The sequence below is a fragment of the Physeter macrocephalus genome, chromosome 4 (genome assembly GCF_002837175.3).
Source record: "Physeter macrocephalus isolate SW-GA chromosome 4, ASM283717v5, whole genome shotgun sequence".
Taxonomy (NCBI): Eukaryota; Metazoa; Chordata; class Mammalia; order Artiodactyla; family Physeteridae; genus Physeter; species Physeter macrocephalus.
The window spans coordinates 139,989,053-140,016,952 of NC_041217.1; the positions used below are offsets into that span (position 1 = coordinate 139,989,053).

General features: G+C 46.0%; 1 protein-coding gene across 2 annotated transcripts; it reads left to right on the plus strand.

Annotated features, from left to right (window-relative positions):
- Nucleotides 1–964: 964 nt before the first annotated feature.
- ECHDC2 (enoyl-CoA hydratase domain containing 2) lies at nt 965–26,602 on the plus strand. Of its 2 annotated transcripts, none has more exons than XM_007109514.4 (10): nt 965–1,164; nt 14,274–14,341; nt 14,412–14,499; nt 16,957–17,043; nt 17,879–17,971; nt 19,408–19,464; nt 19,682–19,869; nt 23,602–23,652; nt 25,077–25,124; nt 25,975–26,602. In XM_007109514.4, the coding sequence occupies exons 1-10, from the start codon at nt 1,032–1,034 to the stop codon at nt 26,050–26,052; spliced, it is 891 nt and encodes a 296-aa protein (XP_007109576.2). In that variant the 5' UTR covers nt 965–1,031; the 3' UTR covers nt 26,053–26,602. The 2 variants fall into 2 exon arrangements, with proteins under 2 accessions (XP_007109576.2, XP_028345188.1); XM_028489387.2 differs by having other exon boundaries at nt 17,882–17,971.
- The last annotated feature ends 1,298 nt before the right edge of the window (nt 26,603–27,900 follow it).

Here is a 27,900-nt window from a genome sequence, read left to right on the forward strand (position 1 = left end):
ACAGTGGGGGCAGGCCCTTGGGATTCTCATCCACAAATATTTTTGCAGTCCAGTTATTGAGCGTAAAATTGGGATGAATTGAGATGCAAATGGGAGGTGAGGTGGTGAAGTCCATGAATGTAGACACTATGACCGAATGAATAAATGAAATAACATTTTTTAAAATGAGATAACATTTATTGAGCACATGTGTGAGCAAGGTTCACACATCCCATCCAATCATTTTAACACCACCACAAGGTAGTGACAAAGATTCTCTCCATCACCAAACTCTAGCCAGTGTCCTCTGAGCCCTTTTCTCTACTAGGCTTCAGCCTCCCCTATAAAGACTTAATGAACACTAACATAGTTTCTAACAGCTCAAGGCCACATCCCTAGGATGACTCTAGTCCCACTTAAAGTGCCTCCCTGAGAAAACTCAAGGCTGCTGAAAGAGTTTACTGTTTGTTCCAGCCAACACCTGAAGGTAGGGCTCCTGTCTCCCAGTCTCTGTGGGAACCTAAGCTTGCAAAAGCGCCAGTTAGCAAACCTAGAACGGTTGCATGTGGACTAATCCCCTCCGCGCATTTTGTAAGTTTTACTTCCACGACTGTACATAATCCCCGCTCACCCACCTCCCTATTCCTTCATTCTCCCCGTGAAATTCCCAGTCACCTCTGTACAAATACGAGTTCAGTGTCACGCTGGACACTTCCCTTTTGCAATAGTATATAATAGTATATTAACGATTAAAATCTGTTCTCACTACCTTAGTGTCCGGCTTTCTTTATCTTTCTAAAACTAGTCACTTTTATATCCGCACTTTACAGATTGACGCTTAGAGAGGTTGACAGCCTTGTCCAAAATCACACAGCAGAGCTGGGCTTTCTCCTACCCAGGTCTTCCGGTCTCCAAGAGCCTCAGAGAGCCGCGCCGGGCTCTCGGCCCATAGGCGGCGCGGTTTACGAAGGCCTGGGGCTGAGCGGCAAGCTTTCAGCCGGAGAGGAGTGGGTGGTGGAGGGGCCGAGAGGCACCTTCCCAGACTGCTCCGGATGCTGCGCGCCCTGACCAGCGCCCTGCGCCTTCCGAGCCCCCGGAGGCCCCTTCAGGCCCGTGGCTGCGCCGCCAATCCCGCGGCCGCAAACCGCGAGATCCAAGTGTGCGCTCTGGCGGGTCCAGACCAAGGTAAGTGCTCTGTCCTGGGGGGCCCGGGAGGCGACTGGGGCGAGCTCTGGCGGGCTGTCCGAGGCCGGCCCGGCGCCTGGCACTACTGCCGGGGCGGGACCCATGACCAGCGCGCCCACTGCCCCGGAACAGACTGAAACTGATCTCGGAGACAGCAGGGAGCGGTCCTGAAGAGAGATCTTAGTTCCCTGCCCAGGAATTGGACCTGGGTACCTGGATGACAACCAGGAATCCTAGCCAGTAGACCACCAGCGAGCGGTTAGAGGCTAGAAGCAAAGTGGCCCTGGCTCTTTCCCCCATTTGAAAGCAAGAATGTTTCAAGGAGGCAAAAACTGTAAAAACATGTACAAAGTTTATTATTAGAGACACAGCACAACATGGGAGCGCACACAGAGAAGCAGTTTATTTAAGTCAGAAGCTAGGCAGAAATACACAGAGAGAAAGAGTATGGGCTTCCTCTCTAATGAGGAGCGCAGTAAAGAGGTGATTTAAATTACTTATATAGGACAGTCCTTCCAGGTCTTTGTTTACATTTGGCCAATTATCTTGTTTCTTTTCCACACCTGACCTGCCCTAGGGCCCTCCCCAACACGCGTGCACAACTTTTTGCTGAGATGGATCCCACCAGAGGACTGTGGGTGCATGTCCACACTTATTATGGGGTGGCACCTCCTCCCTTTCTGACCCCCACGGAGGCTTCCTGCCCATGTGTAGACAGGGAAGTTTTCCTTGATCTCAGGAGTGGTCATCTTATCTCTTTATTCCAGCAGAGCTCAGCTTCTGCCACTAGCTTTGTCCTTGGATTGTCTGGGTGAGAACAAAGCTTCAGTTTTACTCCACTTGACAAACACCAGCTGTCTGGCCCAGGGGCCCATCTATATCCTACCTCAAATCCCCCCTGAGAGACGTGAACCCCGAAGAAATCTTTATTGGGAGGATGAAGGGCGATGGTCTGTCTTCTGTAGCTTCTGCAGGCTGGAAAGGGGCTTGTAGACCCTACCTAGTTGGGGTCACAGAGCTCTCGCCCTATCTCACTAAGGGGTCCCAGGGCAACTTCTGTTGTTATTCTGGCAGGATCTGTTCCGAGGAGTGGCTGGAATCTCTGCATCACCGTCATCTTGATGTGAACTATTGTAATCTGAAAGAGACAAACTTAACAAGTAGATTAAAAAGGCAGGAGCCACAGTAAAAGAATTATTGTAACCAGAGGCCCAAGCAGGAGTAAGAACCAGGATACATTTGGTAGCATTCCTTTAACTGTGGTCCAGATATAGTCAGCACTTAGGTTACCCTGTCCAAAGGAATGAAGCCATTTAGCATGGCCATATATCTTTCGATGTTCTCTTTTATTAGCCCAGTGTGATTGATGTAGGTGTAACAGACTCAGAAGTAGTTGGAAGAGTGACAACCTGAACATTAATAGACAAAATAGATCTCATTTTTTTTTTCCGGAGAATAAGCCTGAATCCCAGTCTAGACCTGGCACTTTGAGGAGACTTGTAGCCAGTAGGTTTTAACTTTTGATGTGGTATTAACATATAAACCAAAGCAGTTGTCACCATTAATAATTTTAGTGTTTCTCCAGGTATGAGAAGATGCAAGAATTTGGGCTTATAAAAATCCTTACCTGAAAATATCTAACTATCTGAAGGCCTGTTCTGCCAGTTTTTCCCGGAGCACAGAATGCCTGATTCCTGATCTCCACCCTGAACTCCTTTCAGGGGGTGTTGAAGGTCAACAGCTGCAGCAGCTCCTGATTTAATCTTTGTAGAGGCAGATGGCAAGTGCCAGTTTCCAGTCGGCAGGGCTCCTTCATGGCCATAAATTTGACCATGGTTTGGGGGGCATTTCATGTCCGTTTTGTCCCACAGTGCTAGGAATGTTTATTTCCTCCGCTGATAGGCCACACAATGCGTTGTTACTGGACTAGGCCTCGTTAGTAGTAGCCAAAAGTCTCTGGACCACCTGAGACTAGTCTAGTCTCTTATGGTCCAGGAAAATATTCCCTCTTGTTGCTTTTTCCCATACCTAGAGTTACACCATTACAATCATTGATCTTATATGGGACTATCATTTTATCAGAGGCTCAGTCATATATTTGGTAATGTAAGAAATAACAATTTTGATAAGGCTGCTCAGAACCCAATGGTCTCCAATTTCTGGAGGGACCAGGAAGAAAGAAAAGAAAAATGTTTTAATTTTACCCACGGGTGTAAATTACCAAATTGTTGTAAACCATAAGTAGCTCGAGAAGAAGAGATTCTTTATATCTGAAAAACAAAGATTAAAAGCTAGCAATATGTCAGACAAAAAGAAATAAAAGAATTATAATCATCTTTAGCAGTTCATTTAATCCCATATAATTAATTTTTGTTCTGAGTCCAGTTTTTCTATTAGTTTTGTTAACCTTGCCTGATGATTGAGGATGATAGTGACAGTGATAGTTTTAAGAAGTTTGTGAAGTTTTTGTTAAGGCTTGTATGATTTATCCAGTGAAGTGGGTGTCTTGATCACTAGAGATTGTAGAAAGTATACCACAAGTGGAAAACACTTTTTTTTTTTTTTTTTGGCTGCATTGGGTCTTTGTTGCTGCACATGGGCCTTCTCTAGTTGTGGTGAGCAGGGGCTACTCTTCATTGCAGTGCGTAGGCTTATCATTGCAGTGGCTTCTCTTGTTGCGGAGCACAGGGTCTAGGCGTGCAGGCTTCAGCAGTTGCAGCACGCAAACTCAGTAGTTGCGGCATGCGGGCTCTAGGGCGTGTGGGCTTCAGTAGTTGTGGCGCACAGGCTTAGTTGATCCACGGCATGTGGGATCTTCCCAGACCAGGGATCAAACCCGTGTCCCCTGCATTGGCAGGCAGATTCTTAACCACTGTGCCACCAGGGAAGTCCCAGAAAACACATTTTTAATCTTTTATTTTTTTCATTGTGAGGGCATTAACCCTCCAGCCAGGGAAGGCTTTAACCCATCAAATTAAAAAATGAGGTTTCTCAGGGAGCCGGGAAAAGCCAAGCGGCCGTCTTGGATTTCCCATAGCCCTGTTTAATTTACAGTCATTGTTTATCCATTTTATTTATTTATTTTTTAATAAATTTATTTTATTTTTGGCTGCGTTGGGTCTTCGTTGCTGGGTGCAGGCTATCTCTAGTTGCAGCAACTCTTCGTTGCTGAGCGCGGGCTTCTCAATGTGGTGGCTTCTCTTTGTTGTGGAGCAGGGGCTCTAGGCACGCGGGCTTCAGTAGTTGCGGCGTGCGGGCTCAGTAGCTGTGGCTCGCAGGCTCTAGAGCACAGGCTCAGTAGTTGTGGCGCACAGGCTTAGTTGCTCTGTGGCATGTGGGATCTTCCCAGACCAGGGCTCGAACCCGTGTCCCCCGCATTGGCAGGCGGATTCTTAACCACTGCGCCACCAAGGAAGTCCCTGTTTATCCATTTTTAATTCTCTGACTTAGGAGTAGACCATTGCCATACTACAAGGACATGAGGATGGCAAAAGTCTGACAATGAGGGGTTAATCTTTGTAGAGCAGAATGAACTTTATCTACATGTGCCATAATCTTCACAGATCATTGTGAAATAATATTTATTTACTTTAACAAAGTAACAAAAGATTTTAAAAACAAATATAAATCACTTAAATGCAAAGAAATTCACACAGTCTATTATCAAAAGCAGCATTCCAAGAAAACTTTGTTCTCTCTTTTTTTTTTAATTAATTAGTTAATTAATTTATTTTTGGCTGTGTTGGGTCTTCATTGCTGCGAGCAGGGGCTACTCTTCATTGCAGTGCACGGGCTTCTCATTGTGGTGGCTTCTCTTGTTACACAGCACGGGCTCTAGATGCACGGGCTTCAGTAGTTGCAGCAGGCGGGCTCAGTAGTTGTGGCTCACCGGCTCTAGAGTACAGGCTCAGTAGTTGTGGCACACAGGCTTAGTTGATCCACGGCATGTGGGATCTTCCTGGACCAGGGATCAAACCCGTGTCCCCTGCATTGGCAGGCAGATTCTTAATCACTGAGCCACCAGGGAAGCCCAAAATTTTGTTCTCTTAACAGAGAGAGAGAACCAAATTTCAGTCTGGTACCAGCTTACTGTTAATCACAAAATTTATTTACCTAATTAAATTTAATCTAGTCTTAATCAATCTTAACAATGTACAAAATTCTATTCTCAAAGTTCCTTTTTCGCAAACCTCTTATCACCTTTTGGATCCATATTAACTTGTCCCATTTTTTCCCATCCATAAACAATCAGCTGTAGGACAAAATTATTTTCCTCTTTTGTTTTTTAAACAAAAAATATCTCCAGTCTTTATATATTTTCTTGCTGACAACAAATATCCTATTTGCTTTACACACTGAAATGCTTCCCTTGTCACTTTAGTAGCTTTGATTACATATTATAATTTTTAACCCTTAAAAAAATCTTAACTTCTAGTGAAAACCAAGAAGAAAGCAATTGTGAACTGCTTGTCATATTGACATTCTCTGATTAGCAAACTTAAGAGCATATTGATTGAGCATTGTTGGGTTTTGTTTGTTCGGCTGGTTGGTTTTATTTTGTTTTGTTTCTGTTTGTCGGTAGTTTTATTTGCGGGGGTGGTGCTGGGGGGCGGTGGTTGAACTTTGCCTTCAGTGGTGTTACACTCCGCAGTCTGCTGCCCATTACCATCAGGGCAAGGTCCTTCTCTTGTCTTTACTTTCTCCCCAGTCCAACCCCTCTAACCTTCCCTGCATTTTATGTAGCATTGTTTGTGTCCGAGTTTTAATTTACACAGAAGGCAGTATTCTAGACATCTCATGTTTCTTCCTTTTTCCCACTTGATACTAAGTTTTGAAGAGCTGCTTTGCCATATAAATCTGTTCCTTGCTCCATGCTGTTGTATACTACTCCCTAGTGTGCATCCCCCACTTTTGATGGACATGTAGGGGCTTCCAGTGTCCGATTACATCACTTGGTGAGAATTCTCTGGCCATGTGGGATTGCTGGTGTTAGAGAATACCCCTTACTCTCATGCTTAGTTCACTGCCAAACTGGCAATGGCGCTTGCCTTAAAATAATTATAGTTATTCTCCCAACTTTACAGATTAAGAACCTGAGGAACAGAGAGTTAAGCAATTTGAACCAGCTCTGATTTCAAAACCTGTGTTCTCAACCATTAGGTCATCACTACCTCTTCTGGTAATTCAGTGACTCAAAACACAGACTTGCACATTAGTTAAAAAATTACCACGGGTCATAGACCTTAGGGCTCACTTGTAAAAAAGGGGAATTTTTTATCCAGAAATAACAAGCATCAGGAGATTAAGCCTCTGCCCCTGCCGGAGGGCATATGGAAGGAAAGAGAAGGAAATCGAGGAGAAGCAGTGGAGGAGGCATGAGGAGGGGACCCACACACAGGAGAACCACCCCACCACCCTGTTAGAAGCCACCCGTTCTGCCTTCCACTTGGCATGATGTCACCAGAGCATAGTCACATTGTGCCTGTTGTCCTTGAAAATGGGATTGTTAACCCACTCTTGGTTAACTCTTGTTAACCACTCTTCACTCTTCCTTATGGCTCTACTCCAGCTCCTTAGCTGGATGTTCAAGTTTCTCCACCACAACCTGACACTGTCACCTTATCTCTTCTACCCATGTGTTTGTTCATTTCAAGCTGTCCCACCTCAGTGTTTTGTTCTAACTATGCCCCTGACTTGGGTCCTCTTCTTTCCTCTCTACCTTTGTAAATCCTTCTGGAATTACACCCCCCCATTGTCCTTTTACATCCCTTGTGTCTGGACTTGTCTCCCTCATCAGTTGTTAGCTCTTTGAGAGTGAGGATTGCTAGCTGGGTCCAGCTATTAACTTTGGCAAATTCTCTTCTTTTCTGGGCCTCAAGTTTCCCCTTCTATATAGTAAGGGATTGTTAAACCAATTGGTCTCTATACTACCTTCCAGTAGTTTCCATTGACTTCCACCCACATCACCTTGTGATTCAGACCATCGAGTCAGATGTGACTCTAGGTCATCTGCTAAGGAAATCAAATCATCAGCTAGTGGTATGGGGGGGTCTGGTAAGAGTAGAGAGGGTACAGTGCACTACTGGGGCCCAGGAAGGGCAAGGTTCCCAGAATAGGGGCTCAACTAAGAAGTCAGGGACCATGACTGAGTCCTCTCTATTTCTCTGGGGCCTGGCATGTGGTAGTACAACTTGCACATTGTCAGGTGAATGAATTAAAGCCAAAGACACCCTGTCTGGCTCCTCAGGGCTCCCAGCTTAGATTTCTCACCTCATATGGGGCCCTAGACTTTCCCCAGCTTCTATGCATTTTCCCCACTCACAGTACCCACAAACTATGTTTAAGCACTTGTGGGCATTATCTCTTTTAATCTTCATTACAACCTTTTTAGTATTTCTATTTACAGATCGGGAAAGTGAAGGTCAGAAGGGTTAAGTAATTTGCCCAAGGCCGTGAAGCTGGTATGTGACTGAGCTGTGACTTGAGCCAAGCACCACATTTACATTCTGAAAGAGGGAAATAGAGATGAAATATGGGAAAGAGTCAGCCAGAGAAAAAGGAAAGAGAACAGGGAAGCAAAGAGAAGAGAGGAAAGTTTCTGTCAATCCCAAGACATCATGACTGTATTCGTTTTCTATTGCCATGTAACAAATTACCACAAACTCTGTGCTTAAAATAACACACATTTGTTTTCTCATAGTTTCCGTAGGTCAGAAGTCCAGGCACAATTTAGCTGGGTTCTCTGCTTCCAGGTTTTAGCAGGCTGCAATCCAGGAGCTGGTGGGGGCTGTGGTCTCATCATAGGCTCAACTGGGGAGAGGTCTGCTTCCAAGTTCCTCACGCTGTTGGAAGAATTCATCTCCTGTGGTTGTAGTACTGAAGTCCTGTTTTCTCACTGTTGGCCAGGGGGCCACCCTTAGCTCCTAGAGGCTGACCACTGTACCTTGCCACACAACCCTCTCCATAGGTCCACTAGTTTCCCTAGTGTATGCTAGTAATAGAGTCTTATATATATCATAACCTAATCAGAGAAGTAACATCTCATTACCTTTGCCATATAATTAGACCTAATCTTACAAGTGATATTTTATGACCTTACCTGTATTTTCTTGGTTAGAAGCAATTCACAGGTCCTGTCCACATTCAAGGGAAGGGGATTATGCAGGATATGAACATGGGGGCCACTCTAAGGTCTGTCTGCCACAATGACCTTGGACCCAGACTGTTCTCCTCAACCTTTCTGATGTGGTTTCTCTGTATCCACCACAGTTTCCCTTCCCCAAAGTTGCAGCATTTTCTCATCTGGAGAGGATCTTTGGGACATCTGAGTTCCTCAGTGGGACCTCCAGGCCTGCTGGGCTCAAAGAACTCTATGAAGGTTTCTGGGGAGGCTAAAGAAGCCTACCTAGCCTGCATGTTACAGTTCTCTGTCCTGGACCACAGTTCTCTAACTGTGGCTGGAAACCCTGTCCCTTGAGAGCCCTGAAACTTTCATTGGCCCTTCTCTGTGTCTCAGATCAACTCACCCTAAGAATGCCATCTTAATAAATCCTGCTTGTTCTTCAAAGCTAAACACCCTGAGAGAAAATAATAAGGGGGCTTTGAAGCCCAAAGGATTGGTAAACACTCCTCTAGTCCATCCTGACATTTTACAGGAGGGGAAACGGCCAAGAAGGCATAAGAGTATTTGATCCCCTGCCCAGAGCTGTTCTCTCTTCCCCACACCTGACCCAGATTTGGCAGGTGAGTTGAGACCAGAGTGAGGTGCAAGGGCCAGATTGTAGGGGGTCTTTGGGGGTGGTATTAAGGATTTAGACTTAATTTTGATGAAAAGGGAAGGGAAGAATATGGTCAGATTTGGGTAAGAAAAGATGACTGACCCAGATGAGGGAACGAAAGTGGAGGGGGAAGGGGAGGCAAGACTGAGGGCAGAGGGCCAGTTGGGGGATCCACGTAATAGAAGAAAGAGCCCACCAGGTTAGTGGCTGCAGGGAGGGATGTGAGCTGATAGGTATGAGATCTAAGAGGTTGAACTGGCCGCTTGGGAGACTGAGTAAACTTCAAGGGTGAGGAAGACGGAGGCAACATGACGGAACTCTGAGTTGATATGTCATTCGCTCACCAAAGGAGCAGGAGAAAGAGTGATCATTTCTTGACATGTTGGTCTAGATGTCAAGTGGGCAGCTGGATATTCAGGCTCGGAGCTCAGAGGAGAGCTGGCCGGGTGTGCAGGGCAGTCCTGGGTGTACAGGAGATAGGCACACGGGAGGAGTGAAGGAGAGGGGCAGATGAGCAAGTGCAGCCCTCCTGACTCTTCTGCCTTACCTCACGCTGCTCTCCCTTTGCTCTGAACTCCTCCAGTTCTGGAAGACACTAAAAGGTGGCACAATGTGTCCTCCCCCCCAAAAAAATATGCCACATTGGTATAGGGATTTTTTTTTTTCTTGAGCTAAAGGCACTTGAAAAAAACAGCAGATGCAACAAGAAGGGCACTCTAATCTCCCCTTTGCTTACTGAAAACAGGAGATAAAAACTCCCATGTGAAAGATGCCCTCCCTGAACCTGGAGAAAAGAAACATGCTTCAACAGGGAGTTGAAGCCAAGAGAATTCTGTACAAACAGACAACTGTGTACAGACAGGCCTTATCTTCCTTTAGCCTCCCACATAGTTAACTCTTCCACAACTGATATTCTTTCTTCAGCCTACTATAAAAGCATGTAGGGGGCTTTCCTGGTGGCGCAGTGGTTACGAATCTGCCTGCCAATGCAGGGTACACGGGTTCGAGCACTGGCCCGGGAAGATCCCACATGTCATGGAGCAACTAAGCCCGTGCGCCACAACTACTGAGCCTGCGCTCTGGAGTCCGTGAGCCACAACTACTGAGCCTATGCGCCTAGAGCCCATCCTCCGCAACAAGAGAAGCCACCGCAATGAGAAGCCTGCGCACCGCCATGAAGAGTAGCCCCCACCCGCTGCAAAGACCCAAAGCAGCCCGTGCACAGAAGCAAAGACCCAACGCAGCCAAAAATAAATAAATTAAAAAAAAAAAAAAAAAAAAGCATGTAGGTTCTACCATTTCTGGGGGTTTTCATTTCCTTTTGAGGGCTCTCATGTTACATAAAACTTATACAAATTTGTGTGCTTTTCTCCTCTTAATCTGTTTTATGTTGGTTTAATTCTCAGGCCCAGCCAAAAAACATTAAGAGGCCCAGCTCTACAAACCCTATAGTACCCTGCTCTGCTATACTCAGGGCCCTCATCTGTACCACTCCCTCTGTCTGAAATGGGCTTTTCCCCACCAACACACACACACACACACACACACACACACACACACGCACACACACACTTTTGACTCCTATTCGTTCCTCAGCTCTCAGCTGAAAGGTCACTTCTTCCTCTGGGAAGTCACTGCTCACCTTCTACACTAGGGGCCCCCTCTGCCCACTCTATACCGCTCACCTCCTTGTCCTTTTCCCGCCCATGTTCTCATCACAAATAGTAATTACTGGTTGAATGTCTGTGTCCTCTGTAGACTGTAAGATCTAAGAGGAGAGGGACTGGGTCTGCTCTGGCCTCTGACATCAGTGTCTGGTACAGAGGCCAGCATGTGTTAAATTCGTAATTGTACAAATGACTGAATAAAGAGATCTTGGATTGACCTTTCAGGAACTTCAATATTAAAAAATTGAGTACTCCCATAGAGAACAGACTTGTGGTTGCCAAGGGGGAGGAGGAGGAGGGGGAGGGATGGATTGGGAGTTTGGCGTTAGCAGATGCAAACTATTATATATAGAATGGATAAACAAGGCCCTACTGTACAGCACAGGGAAATATATTCAATATCCTGTGATAAAACATAATGGAAAAGAATAGAAAAAGAATATATATACACACACACATATATATATATATCTGAATCACTTTGCTGTACAGTAGAAATTAACACATTGTAAATCAACTATACTTCAATAATTTTTTTAAAAAATTGAGTAGTCTCTTACCTGTAGTATTTTTCCCATCATACCTCACTCTTCAAATGAAAATTTTTACCTATTCTCACCTTGCTCAAATGCTTCCATCTTTGAGCTGCCATCTGTAATCCTATAGTACTTCATGTGCTTACTTTAATTATGACCTCGTTATCATTTACTTGTATTAGGCTGTAAGCACCTTGAAGATAAGGGCTGTTACATAACTTATAACTCCCACAATTTATTATATATCATAGTTGTTCAATAGATATGTAAGGGTTTTTTTTCATAGCCAATACTTGGTTTTTATTTTCAGTCTTTTTAGTCGTTGTACTGGGTGCTATGCTTTTCTTAAACTACTATTTATTTGATACTAATAAAATTAAACATCTTTTCATGTGCTTATTGGCCATTTGTATGTCTTCTTTCGTGGAGTTACCTTTTTGTAAGAGTTGGGGCTTTTTAATTGAAATATAATTGACATATAACATATTAGTTTCAGATGTACAACAAAATTCAATACTTGTATACATTGTGAAATAATCACCACAGTAAGTCTAGTTAAGATCCATCACCACACATAGTTACATTTTTTTGTATGTGATGGGAACTGTTCTTTAAAAAGTAATTTTACTTTATTTATTTTTTTTATTTTTGGCTGCATTGGGTCTTCATTGCTGCGCACAGGCTTTCTCTCTAGTTGCGGCGAGCGGGGGCTACTCTTCGTTGCGGTGCGTGGGCTTCTCATTGCGGTGGCTTCTCTTGTTGTGGAGCACCGGCTCTAGGCACGCGGGCTTCAGTAGTTGCGGCACATGGGCTCAGTAGTTGTGGCTCGCGGGCTCTAGAGCACAGGCTCAGTAGTTGTGGCGCACGGACTTAGTTGCTCCACGGCATGTGGGATCTTCCCGGACCAGGGCTCGAACCCGTGTCCCCTGCATTGGCAGGCGGATTCTTAACCACTGCGCCACCAGGGAGGTCCTGTGATGGGAACTTTTAAGATGTACTCTTATAGCAACTTTCAAATATACAATATTGTTAACTAAAGTCACCATGCTGTACATTACATTCCCAGGACTTACTTATTATAGATATATGTTGAATAAATGAATTAAGAATTTTAAAATTGGGTAGAAGAAAACCTAGAAAAGTGCAGAGGCATCATCTGAGAGGTAGAAGGAAGACCAGGAGAACATGGGGCCACAAGGCAGATATATGTTACTGCACATCTGTCAAAACCCACTGGATGGGCTTCCCTGGTGGCGCAGTGGTTGAGAGTGCGCCTGCCAATGCAGGGGACGCGGGTTCGTGCCCCGGTCCGGGAGGATCCCACATGCCGCGGAGCGGCTGGGCCCGTGAGCGATGGCCAGTGAGCCTGCGCATCCGGAGCCTGCGCTCCGCAACAGGAGAGGCCACGGCAGTGAGAGGCCCGCGTACCACAAAAAAAAAACCCAAACCACTGGATGTACAACACTAAGAGTGAACCCTAATGTAAACTATGGATGTTGCGTGATAATGACGTATCCATGTAGGTTAATCTTTTGTAACAAAAATCCCACTCTGGTGGGGATGTTAATAGTTGGGGAGACCCTGCATGTGCAGTGGGCAAGGGATTTACGGGAAATCTCCGCATTTTCCACTCCATTTTCCTGTGAACCTAAACTGCTCTGAAAAAACTAAATCTATTAAAAAAAAAAAAAAAGCCAAGGCAGAAAATGTTCAAGGAAGAGCATGTGTATTGTCAGCAGAGTTAACCGTTGCGGAGCCTGGGACCAGGATGGAAACATGTCCCTTGGTTAGTGATGTGGTTACACTGGTCACTTTGGTGAGAATGGTTTTTGCTGAGTGACGGGGTAGGAGCTAGATTGGAGAAGGCTTAAGTGAATGGAAGGCAAGAAAGTGATTGAGTACAAAAAACCCTTTCAAGAAGCTTGACTGTTGCGAGTGAAAGAATATCACATGGGTAGGGCAAAGGTTATTCTCTTGCCAAAGAGGACGGAATGTGAGTGTGCTCAAGCCTCTGGATTAGTTGCTAAATTCCTGTGACAGAGGAACCTGGTCACTTGCCCCATGAGTGTCCAATCAGTGAATTCCATGCTGCAGGACACCTTACAGGTCAAATGCCCCAGGTTCTTTAATAAATAAGTTCCGGTTTTTTCCTTATTGTTATTATTTTTTTTTTTTTTTTGGATGCATTGGGTCTTCACTGTGGCACCTGGGATCTTCATTGCGGTGTGGGCTCTTCGTTGTGGTGCACGGACTTCTCTCTAGTTGTGGCGCGAGGGTTTTCTCTCTAGTTGTGGCGCGAAGGCTCCAGGGCGTGTGGGCTCTGTAGTTTGGGGCACGCAGGCTCTCTGGTTGAGGCTCGCAAGCTCAGTAGTTATGGCGTGCTGGCTTAGTTGCCCCGTGGCATGTGGGATCTTAGTTCCCCGACCAGGGATCGAAACCGTGTCACCTGAATTGGAAGGCAGATTCTTTACCACTGGACCACCAGGGAAGTCCCAACAAACAACTTTTGAGGGAAAGACAGGACTAGAGGCAGAACTTGAGGATTTTAACAAGCTTTTAAAAGACATATCAATATTTTTGAAAATTAGCAAGTCTAAACTCTGAAGTCTAGAGATGCACATTTATGTGATAAACTAAAGTAATGCATGGAAGTGGTCACCATAAAAGTCAAGAGAGTTACTTTTGGGTGGGGGAGGAGGGGTCAATGAATGAGTCAGAGCACACGAGGAGGTTTCTGGGTGGTGATATTATTATAACTCATTCAGCTCAAGAGGAAGAAGCCCGGCTATGGAGAAAAGAATAACGGAGAGATACGTGAAATTGAAGAAGGGGTGTGTGGTGTGTGTCTGTCTCACAATGGCAGAAGCAGGCAGGAACCACTGTGGCAGTCATTCTTGTCCCTCTCCCCTTGTTGCTCCAAGGTTCACAAGCCCTTCTACTTCTTCTGTGAGGCAGAAAGGACAAGAGTTATTCTCCCCATTTTATGGTTGGGAAAACTGAGGCCTGGGTGTGTGAGACTTGCCCCAAGTTACAGTGCTCATCGAGGGTAGAGGCTGCCCAGATCCCAGGCCCCAGCCCAGGAGTGAGCAGGGCAGCTGGCTCACCCAAGGCTGCCGTGTCCCCTACAGGAATCACTGAGATTTTGATGAACAGACCAAGCGCCCGCAATGCCCTGGGGAACGTCTTCGTTAGTGAGGTGAGAAAGGGTGGGCGCGAGGGTGGGCTGGGGCTGGGTTGGGAGGTATCTGATGGAGTCTCGTCTGCAGCTGCTGGAAGCTCTGGCCCAGTTGCGGGAGGACCGGCAAGTGCGTGTCCTGATCTTCAGAAGTGGAGTGAAGGGTGTATTCTGTGCAGGTGGGTTTCCTTTCCAGCCCCTATGCCTCGGCTCAGCAGGGCTCCCCCTGGCCTGCAGGGCATTTGTGGGGGGGTGGGGTCCGTAGGTCAGCTCCAGCACAGGACTCATTATTCCCATTTTAGAGATGTGAACTCAGCAGTAAAATTCCTGGCCTAGGGTTACACAGATAGTAAGAATTCAGTTTGAACTTGGCCTCTCTGACCCCTAAATCCTTGTTCTTCCTGCTGCACCACCCACTGTTCTGACCCTTCACTGAGGAAATGAGGAAGTTGAGTCCAAAGACATTCACAAGGTCTGTGGCCAAGATGGAACTCTGTGCCCCTTTGCCCACCTACAAGATCTCAGTCCGTCAACAAAACTCTTCAATGTCTCTGCACCATTTGGTCCTCGCCACGCACTTCATTTCAAAGATGAGAAATGCCGCATCCCAGGCCCACAACAAGCATATGAATGAGAGCTGAGCTAAGAACTGGCACTGGGGAGGCGGGAAGAGGCTGTGGAAGGCTAGGGTGGGAGGAGCTTGATGCTTAGGAGTTTTCAAGGAGATTTGGCTCAGTCCCTAGGTCTCAGCTGTCCAGATCACGGTGACCAGCTCGGGGTCTGCCATGGCAGGATAAGTATGTGGAACAGTCTGCCTGACCCCGCTGCCCTGGCTGAGGCCCTCCTCCTCCCCTGGCCTCTTCCTCTGGCTTCACCTCTGTCTGACCTCTTCTATCATGGTCACTTCATGCCCCTGTTAGCCCCACTCCTCACTATCCCAGCTAAGGACAGGGAAATAGGGGGGCTGCAGGAGGTCTGAATCTGCCCCTGACTTGCTCTGGAATCCTGGGCTAGTCCCTGTCCCTCTCTGGGCCTCAGTTTCCCCATCTCTCACTGAGGGGCTGGAACTAATCAAAGACTTCCAAGGGCTCTCCCAACTGACTTTCGGATAATCTAAGACTTGCAAAGACTATATTCACCCCTTAGTCCCGCCTCAGGCCCCTGCCATCTGGCCTTTGATGATGCCTCCATTGTCACTACTCTCACCAAGGTCCCTGCCCACCTCCATGTCACTGGGCCCTGCACTCACTTCTCAGTTCTCATCTTACTTGACCTCTCAGCCTCCTTGGACCCCACCAACCCCTTCTGTTAAAAAAAATAATTATACAGTGATGTATGTCAATTATTTCTCAATAAAACTGGAAAAAATAACAAATTTTTATTTTATCACTAACATAGCTTTTGAATTGTCATAAATATATATATATTGCACAAAAATTTACATTTTAATCATTTTTAAGTGTAAAATTCAGTGGCATTAAGTACATTCACAAGGTTATTCAACAATTACCACTGTCCATTTCCAGAAAATTTTCATCATCCCAAATAAACTCTATACCCGTTAAACAATTCCTCCCCATTCACCCAACCCCCGGTAACCTCTGTTCTACTTTCTATCTTTACGAATTTGCCTATTCTAGGTACCTCATACAAGTGGAATCATATATTTGTCCTTTCACGTCTGGCTTATTTCACTTAGCATAATGTCCTTCATGTTCATCCATGTTGTAGCATATTGCAGAATTTCTATCCTTTTTAAAAATGAATATTTATTTTATATATACATATACACATTTTATATATATATATATATATTTATTTATTTTCCACATTTATTTTGTTTATCCATCTGTTGATAGACCTGGGTTGTTTATACCTTTAGGCTATTGTGATTAATACTGCTATGAAAATTAGTGTGCAAGTATCTGTGTGAGTCCTTGCCTTCAGCTCTTTGGGGTATACACTTAGGAATAGAATGGCTGGACCATACAGTAATCCTATATTTAACTTTTTGAGGAGCCACCAAAATATTTTTCACAACAGCTGCATCATTTTACAGTCCCACTAGCAATGCATCAGGGTTCTCCACATCCATGCCAACACTTTTTTGTTTTTGTTGCTGTTGTTTATAATCGCCATCCTAATGGGTGTAAAGGGGTATCTCATTGTGGTTTTTATTTGCATTTCCCTAATGACTAATGATGTTGAGCATCTTTTCCTGTGCTTACTGACTTATCATCTTTGGAGAAATATCTATTCAAGTCCTTTGTCCTTTGTGGGTTTTGTTTTTGTTTTTAGTTGTAGGAAGTCTTTATATATCCTAGATATCAATTCCTCACCAGTTATATGATTTGCCAATATTTTCTTCCATTCGTGGGTTGTCTTTGCTCTCTTGATAGTGTCCTTTGATGCACAAAAGTTTTTAATTGAAATCCAGTCTATCTTTTTGTTGTTGTTGCATCTCTCCGTTTTTTGACCACCACCGCCCCCCACCCCTGGCTTCCCTAACCATGTTTTCCCGGTGTTTGTCTTTCCTCTCTGGCTGCTTCTCTTCAGATTTCTTTTGCTGGATCCTTTGACAGCCTGGGATGCAGTAACTGGTCATTTTCCAAGGCCTGTCACCCTTGCATCTGCAGGTGCAGACCTGAAGGAGCGGGAGCAGATGAGTGAGGCGGAGGTGGGGGTCTGTGTCCAGCGGCTCCGAGGCCTGATGAATGAGATTGGTGAGGGTCCTGGAGTGCGGAGGAGGAGGGCATTCCGGGGCCCTGCTGATCCCCGCCTCACCCCACCCACCACTCTACTCTAAAGACAGAACAGTTTCTGTTGTGAGCTCTGTGGAGAGACAGATGATTGGGGAGGGGGGGCGCGGCAGGGCAGGGAACAAGGAATTCTACAAGGGGGAGGGTGTGACGAGGGTTCAGAGGGCATTTCTCCCAGAGGGAGCCCTGGCTTCTCAGCCTTTGTGCCCTGCTGGTTATGACCCCCAACCCCTGTGCCCTCAGGGTGCAAGCCTGGCCTTTTCAGAGTCAGGTTTCACCAAGCATGCTTTCAGGCTTTGACAATGGCTGTTCTTTTGCCTGGAATATCCCTCCTTGGCCATCTGAACTTTCTACTCGTTCTTTAAGACCACCAGTGCCTCCTCCTCCAGGAAGCTGTCCCTGATCCATCCTCCAAGCTTCCTTTATCAGAGCACTGATTACCTGGGTCATCACTGCCTGTTTACAGGTCTGCCTTCCCCATGTCTGATTCAGTTGTGTTCCCAGCACTCAGTATGGGGCTTGGCACACAGAATGAGAAGGGAGTGCAAAAAGGCTGGTCCTAGGGAGGCCAGCAGGAGATTACCCTGCCCATCTCCCCACTCCCAATCCCCAGCTGATCGCACAACTCTCCCCAGTGGGAAAACCAACTTCTAAGGTAACCTGGCTGAGGTACCAGGTAAGGTCCCCAAACTGGGACCAATGAAGCCCTCCGTCCCAACCAGTTAGCTCCTCCCCTCCCTGAGACACTGTCCTGGTCCTGCCAGGGCCTCGCAGACTGAGCCTTTCTTCATCTCCACAGCAGCCTTCCCTGCGCCCACCATTGCAGCTATGGATGGGTTTGCCTTAGGTGGAGGCCTGGAACTGGCCCTGGCCTGTGACCTCCGAGTGGCAGGTACTGGGCACGGGGAGAGGTGGGGTAGGGTGGGGAAGGAAGAGTGAAACAGGCTAATTCTGGGGATTCTGCAGTCAGCCACTGCTCTTGGCTTTCCAAGCAGCCGCAGAACTAAAGGCAAGGTGGGGGACAGGGAGTTCAGGCAGCAGCTGGTTCCCCTCCTAGCCTAGCCCGACTGCGGCAGTACCCATCCTTCTCAGAGTCAGCTGCCCTCAACTCAGGACTGCTCCTACCAACCCCAGAGCAAGTGCTAACATGACAGCAAAAAGAACATAGAGAGGGAAGGCTGAGGACAAAGACTAACTGTTCAACCTTCCAGTTCTGTCCAAGCCAGCTTTTTCAATCATGTTTTGAGCAAAGGTGAGCCGTGGGGGCAGTCTGTCACCTGCCCAGCTAATCACAAACATGCCTGGGCAAGAACACTGCCCTCTGGTTCATTGGCACCCAAAAAGGTTTGCATTACTAGTTCAGAGAAATTGAGCTTTGAACAGTGGAGGGAGGGGAGGATGAAGATAATCGATCACTTTTTAACCTTCCTGTCTTGGTGGTTAGGTGCGCCCTTCTTGGAGGCAATCAGAGAAAGTTTGAGTGCCATCACGGTGCTACTTTCTTCCCCTCATTGCTTTCTCCCGCCACCCAGGAAGAACATTTTGTAAAAATGTGTAACCCCAGGCATAGAGGGAGCTTATATCTACAAGATGCGTATCAAAGAGAAGGCATCAAAATACCAGGTCGGGTCACAGCCCCGAATCTGCTTCTCACCTGCCTATGTTTAGGGCAACTAACTCGCAGGGTTTGGTGGATTGGAGGGTGAACGTAAACTCCTCCCTCCCATACTGCATGGTTCAGATGGCCTGTGCTGAGGGAATTCAGGAGAAGCCTGTGTGGTGGGACACCTCAAGGAGGGCTTGTCAGAGGAAGCAGAACTGGGGAAAGAGGATGTGGACCGGAATACAGGAAAATTTCAGGCTGACAAAAAGCTGGGAAAAATAACTGGTGGGAGCAGGAGTCAGTGACACTCTAGGCCAAACCTGAGCTAAGGATGCGTGAGACGGAGAATCCATTAACTTACAAATAGGTATTGGGCACCTTCTAGGAACCCCTTCCTTGTTCCAAGCACCATTACCTCACTTGATCCTGAGCAGCTCTCCGGAGTAGGCAGAAGAGGGGTAGTCGTCTTTTTCCCACCCATGAGGCTCAGAAAGGGTAAGAGACTTGCCTGGCGAGTGTAGGGGAGGTAGGATGAGTGCCTGGGCCTGCTGACTTCCAGGCTAGGGCTCTTCCAAAGGCAGCATCTGGAGGAGTCTGGCTGTGGCCACACCACGAGGGAAGTGGCTGGCTGGAGGAGTGAGCAGAGCCCACAGGCGGTATCTCTTCTCCTTGGGGATTGGCGCTGGAAGGTAGGGTTGGGGCTTCATTCTGTTTTGTTTAAGCAGCTTCCTCAGCTGTCATGGGGCTGATTGAGACCACCCGAGGACTCCTCCCAGGAGCAGGTAACCTCAACCCACAGCATCCATCCTTCTTTACCTGTTCAACTCCAGTCTATCCAGCATACTTCCCTACTTTCCTCTTTTGCCCTATGTTCTGGGCTCTGCCCTGCCAACCTAACTCAGTTTGCTCTTCTGAGAGGTCTTGGCTGACTCCCAGCCTGGGCCTTCTCTGGCCTTCCACTTCCCATGCAGATTCACCACCCCTACTCCATCCTGGCAGGAGGGACTCAGAGGCTGCCTCGATGCCTAGGGGTGGCCCTGGCGAAGGAGCTCATCTTCACAGGCCGACGACTGAGCGGGGCACAGGCCCAGGCTCTGGGGCTGGTGAACCATGCCGTGGCCCAGAATGAGGAGGGCAACGCCGCCTACCACCGGGCACGAGCACTGGCCCAGGAGATCCTGCCCCAGGTTTGGTGATCGCCCAGCACAGGAGGGCCTGTGCCACAGGGGATGCACGTGTGGAGAGGCCAGGGGGCAACGGTGTCTCGTGCAGCCACATAAGATCCATTTACCCAGATTTATAAAATTAACCCTCTTTGGAGTTTTAGCATCCATTCAGCCATCCAGTAAATGAAATCAGATTTTAAGTTAAAATGAAAATTAAGTTCTGAGGGACTGGAATCAAATAGGCTTGAAAATCCTCAGAACAGCACTGTAAAACAGAACTTCCTGAGATGATGTAAACATCCTCTACCTGTGCTGTCCACTAAGGCAGCCACTAGCCATATTTAAATTAAAATTAAAATTTTAGTTTCTCAATTACACTTGCCACATTTCAAATGCCAATAGCCACATGTGGCTATTGGCTACTGTATTGGACAGTACTACACTAAAACGTCCCAAAATTGAAAAAGCAAGATTCTAAAGCAGATAAAGAACTACCAGCTCAACTTTCTGACCATACTACATCGTGGAAAAGTGCTTGAAATACATGATGTAGGACGTGTTAAGATCCATTAATTTTTAAAAATCCTCAAATAGCCTATTCTTTTTATTGATAGTTTCATCACATATAAATGGAGAGTTTGATGCTGTTAATTTTAATGCTGTCATGTTTCTGTTATAGTTGGTCAGAAAGTCTCTGAACTAATACAAAACTCTGAATGACTCAGGATAGTAGCTAATTACACTTCCACAGAGGGGGCCTATCCAGCAAGACTTGTAGACTACAGGGCTTATCTTTTTGCATAAACTAAATAACTGGGTCTTTGAGCTTGATCTCAAGATGATTCAGGCTTCAGATTTTTCAGTATATTGAAATACCAGTATTCTACTAATATAATTACTAGTATTTCAGTATTTAAAAGCAGCTTTGTATACCAAAACACGAGCATACCAAAAATTAGTACTAAAATCACTAATGCAAATGCTAGGACATTTTGATGCAACCTGAAAAACGAATCTTTAACTTCCAGCTGAGTAACTGGGTGCCAAGGATGAAAGGGTTCTTGGATGGGGTGAGCACAAGGGGTGGTGTGGTAGATGGCTGCCCTCTAGCGGACAAACTACTAAGACTAGGGAATCAAGTGGCTGCAGAGATTAGAGCCCAGAAAAAACTGTCAATAAACACAAGGTCCACAACTTAACACTCAGATCTTCCCTTTAAATAATAAACATACCTTATCCTTTGAATATGGATTTGGCTACGTTTTCCACTTGAACAACAAAGGGATGGAACATACTGTGGCCAGTGTGACTCACTGTTCCATTTCCAAATAATATGAAATGATCGATCATATTTCCAATCATTCATACACACACACACACACACACACACACACACACACACACATACACCCAGTGCACCCTTGAACAACACAGGTTTGAACTGTGCAGGTTCACTTATACATGGATTTTTTTCAGCTAACTACATACTATAGTACTACACGATCCAAGGTTGGTTGAGTTCACGTATGCAGAACTCTTTATAGGGAGGGCTGGCTGTAAAGTTATACGCATATTTTCCACTGCATGGATGGTCAGTACCCGTAACCCCTGGGCTGTTCAAGGGTCAACTACATATATATATGTATATGTATACACACATACACACACACATACATACACACACACTCAGAAACATAAATGTGTTTTCAACACAGTACAATAAAGCTATATAGTTTTTAATGTTATGTGATGAGAAATCAGTAGTTAAATAACATATTCATGACAAGCAAATGAAATAGAACAGAAGAATAAGAAGGACATAAAGTAAAAACCAAAAGCAGGGTGACCCTGTTTACCTGGGGCTGTCCAGGTTCAACGTGAAAGTCCCATGTCCTAATAACCCTTCAGTCACTGGCAAACCAGGAGAGCTGGTCACCAAAACATCGCTCAATTCCCCAATCCCTCCCCAGAGATGACCACTGCTAACAGTTTGGACACTCTTCCAGAAATATTCATTGTATGTACAATATAAATTATGCACATATACTCACATATCTAAATGACTCTAAATTCTTTTTAGGATGGTTTAGGGGACAAGGAACACACCTTTCGAGGCTAATCCAATTCTAACAGACATTTTAAAAACATGAAATTAAAATATGCATAGAAAAGAATTCAAACAGTATGGAAAAGTATAAAACAAAAAAGTGAAGTTCTCCATTCTCTTGACCCTTCTCCCCAAAGGCACATCATACCAACACCTTTTACACAAATGGAATAATATACACACCAGTATGCACCTTTCTTTTTTACCTACTACCTTGGAGAGTTTCCCATTTCAGCACATACTTATCAACCCCATTCTTTTAAACAGCTGCACACTTTTTCATTCATGGTATGGATGTGCCATCATTTAACCAGTACTCTAATGAGGAACATCATGTTGCTTACATCTTTATGCTCCTGAAAAATAGCTGGGGTGAATAACTTTGTACATCTTAGTGTACTTCTGGAAGTGCATCTGCAGGGTAGATGCCTACATGGAGGTACAACATGAAAGAGCATGTGCATCTAATTTGCCAGTTCTTGTCAAACTGCCTTCCCCAAGCATTGTACCAATTTACTCTCCTATCAATTATGTATGCAAATACCTGCTTCCTAAATCTCAGCTATAATGGGCATTACCAACACTTTACAATTTACCTAGTCTGAGGTGAAAACGAGCACCTCACTGTTCTGATTTACGTTTCTTTAAAAGTAAAGCTGAGCATACCTTGTGCCTGTTATTTCTTTTCTGTGAACTAACTTTTCATACTGTTGTGAATGTTAAAAAAACATTATACCAGCTTTTTGTTAAGAAAATTCTTCTGTCATAGTATCACAAATATATTTACCCAGTTTTTGATTTTTGTCTTTTATTTGTGGTATTTTTCACAGTCTGAAGTCCTTCATTTTTATGTAGCTAGCTTTTTTATTTATGGCTTCTATGCTAACAGACTTTTTAAATCATTCTTTTTTGATAAAGTCTTACTTACAAAAACTTCAAATAATATGAATAATATAGGAGGCAAAAGCACTCCTTGCCTGGAAGTGGGGCTGGGGATGGAGTGCCAGGCCTGCTGTGGCACAAGCTAACTGGAAGCAAGGCCAGTGAGGCAAAGACGGCCACTTGGATGCTCTTGCAAAATGCCCCCTCAGGATTTCAACCCAGGCCTGTCAGAATCCAAAGCCCGAGTTCCTAATCTTGACCTTTTTTCACCCTACTGGGGGAAAACTTGCTTGCCGTGGAGGCTTGAGATGAGAGGGGTAGAGGAAGGGAGCAGCAGTGGGAAAGGTGACTGGGAATCAGATCTAAGCTTCACCACTGACTCATTGGACAAATGTGGCCAAGTGCTTCACCACCCTGAGCCTCAATTAAACATGGCACCATCCTGGAAGGATGGGTAGCACCATTTGACCATTAGAGAAGTCTGTGGGTGGGAAAGTATTTGGAAAATGTTGTACATGTTGGAGGGATGGATTAAATGACAAGAACCCCGATGGTCAGGATTGGGAGGGTCAGGGATCAGTTAGGCTTCCTCCATTATAGAAAAGGAACATCAGCTGAGAAGTAGCAGGTACTAAAACTAACGAAACTTAACACTGTCAGTAGAACAGCTGGATCTCTGTGCAGACCTCTCCCCCGACCATGGAGCTGTGTGCCTAACTATGAGCACTGATCCCCTCCTCAACCAAGCTTCTCCTTTTCCCTAGGCCCCCACTGCTGTGCGGCTGGGCAAAGTAGCCATTGACCGAGGAACAGAGGTGAGAGGGTTTTGCGTTGGAACCTTGGCCCCACTAAAGTCAGTGGGGCGGCTGGGAGGTGGTAGTTTCATGGCAAACAGATGGACAGCACAGCTGGAAAGAGCTCGGGAACTGGACTCTTCTAACAGACTTTGAGTCTGACCTCTCTCTTTGTGCCTTGCTTTTATCTACCTATAAAATGAAGTTTGGCCAGGTGATATTTCAAATGACATTTTATCCTCATCTCTCTCCCTTGGAGAGAGAAGGAAATTGAGGTTCAGAAAGGGTAAGACTTATCCAGGGTCACAGAACAAGGGAGTTACAAGAACCCAGGTCTGCGTGGCTCCCAGTCCATGTTCTCGGGTTTGTGTTGGTGGTCAGTAATGTGGCCCCGTGGACCAGGCTCAGGTGTGGTGCCTTGGCTGCAGCTAACCCATCCTAGATATCAGCTTATTCATTCATTCATCACACACTGAACCTAGACCTGAACTGGGACACAGAAATGAGTCAAATATGGTCACTGACCCCAAGGTGGGGAGGGGGACAGACACAAATCACTAATAAAAGGTCAAGGGTACCAAGCAGACATCCTGGAGGGGTTAGAGCTGCACTGTCCATGTGGCTACTGGCTACGGTATTGGACAGTGCTGAGTTGGAGAATGTTTTCTAGAACTGGGGCTTCGGGTGGACGAGAATTCCAAAAAATAGGGAAAAGTGTGAGGAAAAACACAGAGGCATATAAATAAGCAACTTGACAGAACAGGACGAAGGGATGAGTGAGACAACATAGCATGGAGGTTAGGGGCAGAGGCTCTGGTGCTGGACCATCTGGGTTCAAAGACCTGCTTTTCCACATACTGTTGTGCCCTTAGACATATCATAACACCTTTCTATGCCTCAGATTTTCAGCTGTATAGTAGGGAAAATAACCCCTGTTGTGAAAGGTACTTCTCTTAGAATAGTGCTTGTAAGTGGTAGTAATAGAAGTACTGGGCAGTATAGGCTGGGAAGTTGCCAGGGGCCAAGTCATAAAGGCCTTAGTCCTCAGGGCAATGGGAAGCCAGCAAAGTTCACTAATAGGGGTGACAGGAGGCATGGGGAGGCAGCCAGATGGCAAGGAGGGAACACTGGCTGTGCAAGCACGGCTCAGGCACACCCTCCTCAGCTCCACAGGCTATGTGTAATCCTCCCCACTGTCCTCACAGCCCGCACTCGTCCCAGCACTGTTTCACCACTGTTATGAATGGTACTCCCTCTCCAGGTCGGGGATTCCTTATCATCTCATCTCTCTTCATATGGGCTAGCATACAGTAAGCCTCAATAATTCTTTGCTGGAAGAATCCATAATCAGTAAGAAGTGGTGTAGGAAGCAGGGCAAGCTGGCGCCCAGTGCTGATGAAGATGGGCAAGGTCAGGCCGATCCAGGCACAACTTCTTTCTTGCAGGTGGACATTGCATCAGGGATGGCCATTGAAGGGATATGCTATGCCCAGGTATGTGTCTGCCACCAGTCCTGCATGCTTGTAGCAGAGGCCGGGCCAGAGTGGGGGGCCTTAAGTACTATATGACCAATTCAGTAGGTTCCTCCCAACCCAGAGAGTCAGTCTTTGTGCCATTCCTTCCTCAGTTAGCCTGGGGTGATCCCAGGGGAGCCACACTGCTCCTCTCTGGGACTGTTTCCTCAGCCATCTAATGGTGGTGTATCCTGCTCTACTTGGGTGCCCAGAGAATCACAGAGGAACTTGAGAGAGAACAATAGCACCTTATGCGATCTCTGTACCAGTGGCTACTGTAGAGGCCAGGCTGGAGTGGGACATCAAAGCCTGGGTTTTCACCTGTAGGATGTGTGTGTTCGATGGTGGGGCAATAAACCTGGGGCTGACCTATTTAGCCCCTCACTCCTGGGTGAGTCAAAAATATTAATCTCCAGGTTAACAAATAACGAAAATACTCCTAAATAGGGGGTCCTGGGACTTGTAGGACGTAGTGTGAACCAACTACACACCAGGATTCAAAGCCAGAGTTCTTACCGCAAAGCCTAATCTATCTTCTCTACTGAGTAGCCTCATTTCAGACTGCTGCACGAGACTGTAAGCTCTCTAGAGGCATGCAAGCTGTGTGCAAAGAGAGGCTAGTGTGACAGGCCTCGGGTGCTGAAGAGGCAGCCTGCCTTCCCCAGGAGACCAAGGAGCCATCGAGGCCCATACTGTTGCATGGCCCAACACCGGAGTCCAGAGGCAGTGAAAGACTTGGATTCTGTCCTTGTCATGCGTTGAACAAGCTTGGGCGAGTATTGACCTCTGGTCCTGCTCCCACAGACTAATACTCTGTATGTTGTTTCAGAACATCCCGACCCGGGATCGGCTGGAAGGCATGGCTGCCTTCAGGGAGAAGCGGCCCCCTAGATTTGTTGGCGAGTGACTTCCTTTGAACCTTAAGCATGGGAGACGCACACCTTACAGGGAAGGATCCAGAAGGAAAATGTGCAGCGTGCCTGCCCTCATCATTTCACCTCTCTAGGCTTCGGTTTCCTCACAAGGACGATGATCGATATAGAATGACTGGCACGGTGCCTGGCACTAAGGTGCTGACTATGCCACCTACTGCTACCTTCGTCATTCCTCACCCAGGCTAGATAATCACTGGCGTCAGGTTGGCTTTGGAGAATACCTGTCTCTCCCTAATAGAACGATCACCTAAGGACAAAACAGACCCCTCTGGGCCTTTATATTGCTGGCACTCAAGCCTGACCTCTGCATCTCAGTTATTAGGTGCTCACCAGAGATGACAGGAGGTTGTAAGAACGACTGCCAACTGCCCTGTTTCTTCCTCTGTACAACAGAAATAAGGAAACCCTGGCAGTGGTTGAATAGGCCCAGCTCTCTGCCAGTTACTCACTGTGTGCCTCAGCCTCCTCATCTATAATGAAACTGTTGGGAGGACTAAAAAAATAATAAAATGCCTGATGTTCAATAAACTTGAGTTATTATTTATGTACAGTGTTAAGAACCAGATGAAATCACTGCTGTGAAAACCTTTTGTAAACTGTAACGTGGCAGGCAAATCTTTGATGGAGCATTAAATAGCTTTCAGGAGTACTGAGAAGGGAACGATTAACTCTGCTGGACAACATGGAAGGTCAGGAAATGGGCAGGTAACACTGGAGTTGAAAGCTGAAGGATCAATAGGCATTTGAGGCAAAAAAGAGGAAACCTGAGGGGAATAGCACAAGCAAAAGTGAGCAAGATGAGGACACTCAGAAATAAAGGGTGGCTGATATGCACATATGCGCACTAGTCTCAGGAGCCCTCCTTCTGTGTACCAAGGCAGGGGAAGAGACAGCCATGTGGTCATTCTCTAACTGATCTGAGCTTTCTGAGCCTACGCCTGGCCAGACTCAGAAGTCACTAAGCCATGGGCATGGACACATACCAGTAACATTGTTGACTTGCTGCTAAATACAAATGTGCCCCAAAGTTGTGCTCATTTCCTGAAAGGGAGAGTAACACAGAAGAGCCCAAGTCTTAGAACCAGCAGCAACCACATGAGCGGTATCTATCTACTCAGGAAAGTAACCTGAACTTCCTCTTTCTCATCTGTTAAATAGGGAGGATAAAACTCAACTATCGCAGAGGATTGCTGTGAATGAGACAAAACTTGGAGAGGTGCCCAGTGTAGAACTGGACCTCAACAGGCACTATTTTCCACCCACCCTCCTCACATTAGCCTAAGCTAGTATCTGGTAACAGCATGTTCCGACGTACGGAACTCAGGTCAGGAAAGTAAGACAGCCTTTTGAATCATGCAAAAGAGTGAATGAGAGAAAATACTGTGTAGTTGCAGGACTGTAGAAGGAAGCAGGTTACAAATTCCTCTTATCCAGTCACCAGTGAGCAATAGTTTGAAATATGGTTTAGAAAAAGAATAAGCCTCATCTGATTCCAAACGAAGGTATATAGCATTCCAGTTAAGAGTCTGGCCAGCTAACAGCACAAAAATCTAGTCCTAAAATAAGCTACTAATTCAGAAAGGAATTTATTTCTTTGAAAAACAAACAGATGAATGGTAAAACATGTTTTGTTAGTTGTCAATAATAAGGTGAGGAAGGACTTCATACTCTATACCATAGAGCGGGTTTGCAGAGGACACAAACCAAAGCTTCTGATAGTTTATACTGTGGTTGAGGCTGGTTCTCAGAAAAGCTCACTATTTTTCTCATCTCCATATTAGGTAAGAGCACCTCTTTACATCTCTGGCACAGCCCTTCCT

What these genes read in the sequence shown, in the direction of transcription:
- ECHDC2 (XM_007109514.4), top strand. Translation starts at nt 1,032, where the DNA reads ATGCTGCGCGCCCTGACCAGCGCCCTGCGCCTTCCGAGCCCCCGGAGG. An exon ending in GGAACGTCTTCGTTAGTGAG is followed by an intron (nt 14,342 to 14,411) that starts GTGAGAAAGGGT and finishes TCTCGTCTGCAG; the next exon opens with CTGCTGGAAGCTCTGGCCCA. An exon ending in AAGGGATATGCTATGCCCAG is followed by an intron (nt 25,125 to 25,974) that starts GTATGTGTCTGC and finishes ATGTTGTTTCAG; the next exon opens with AACATCCCGACCCGGGATCG.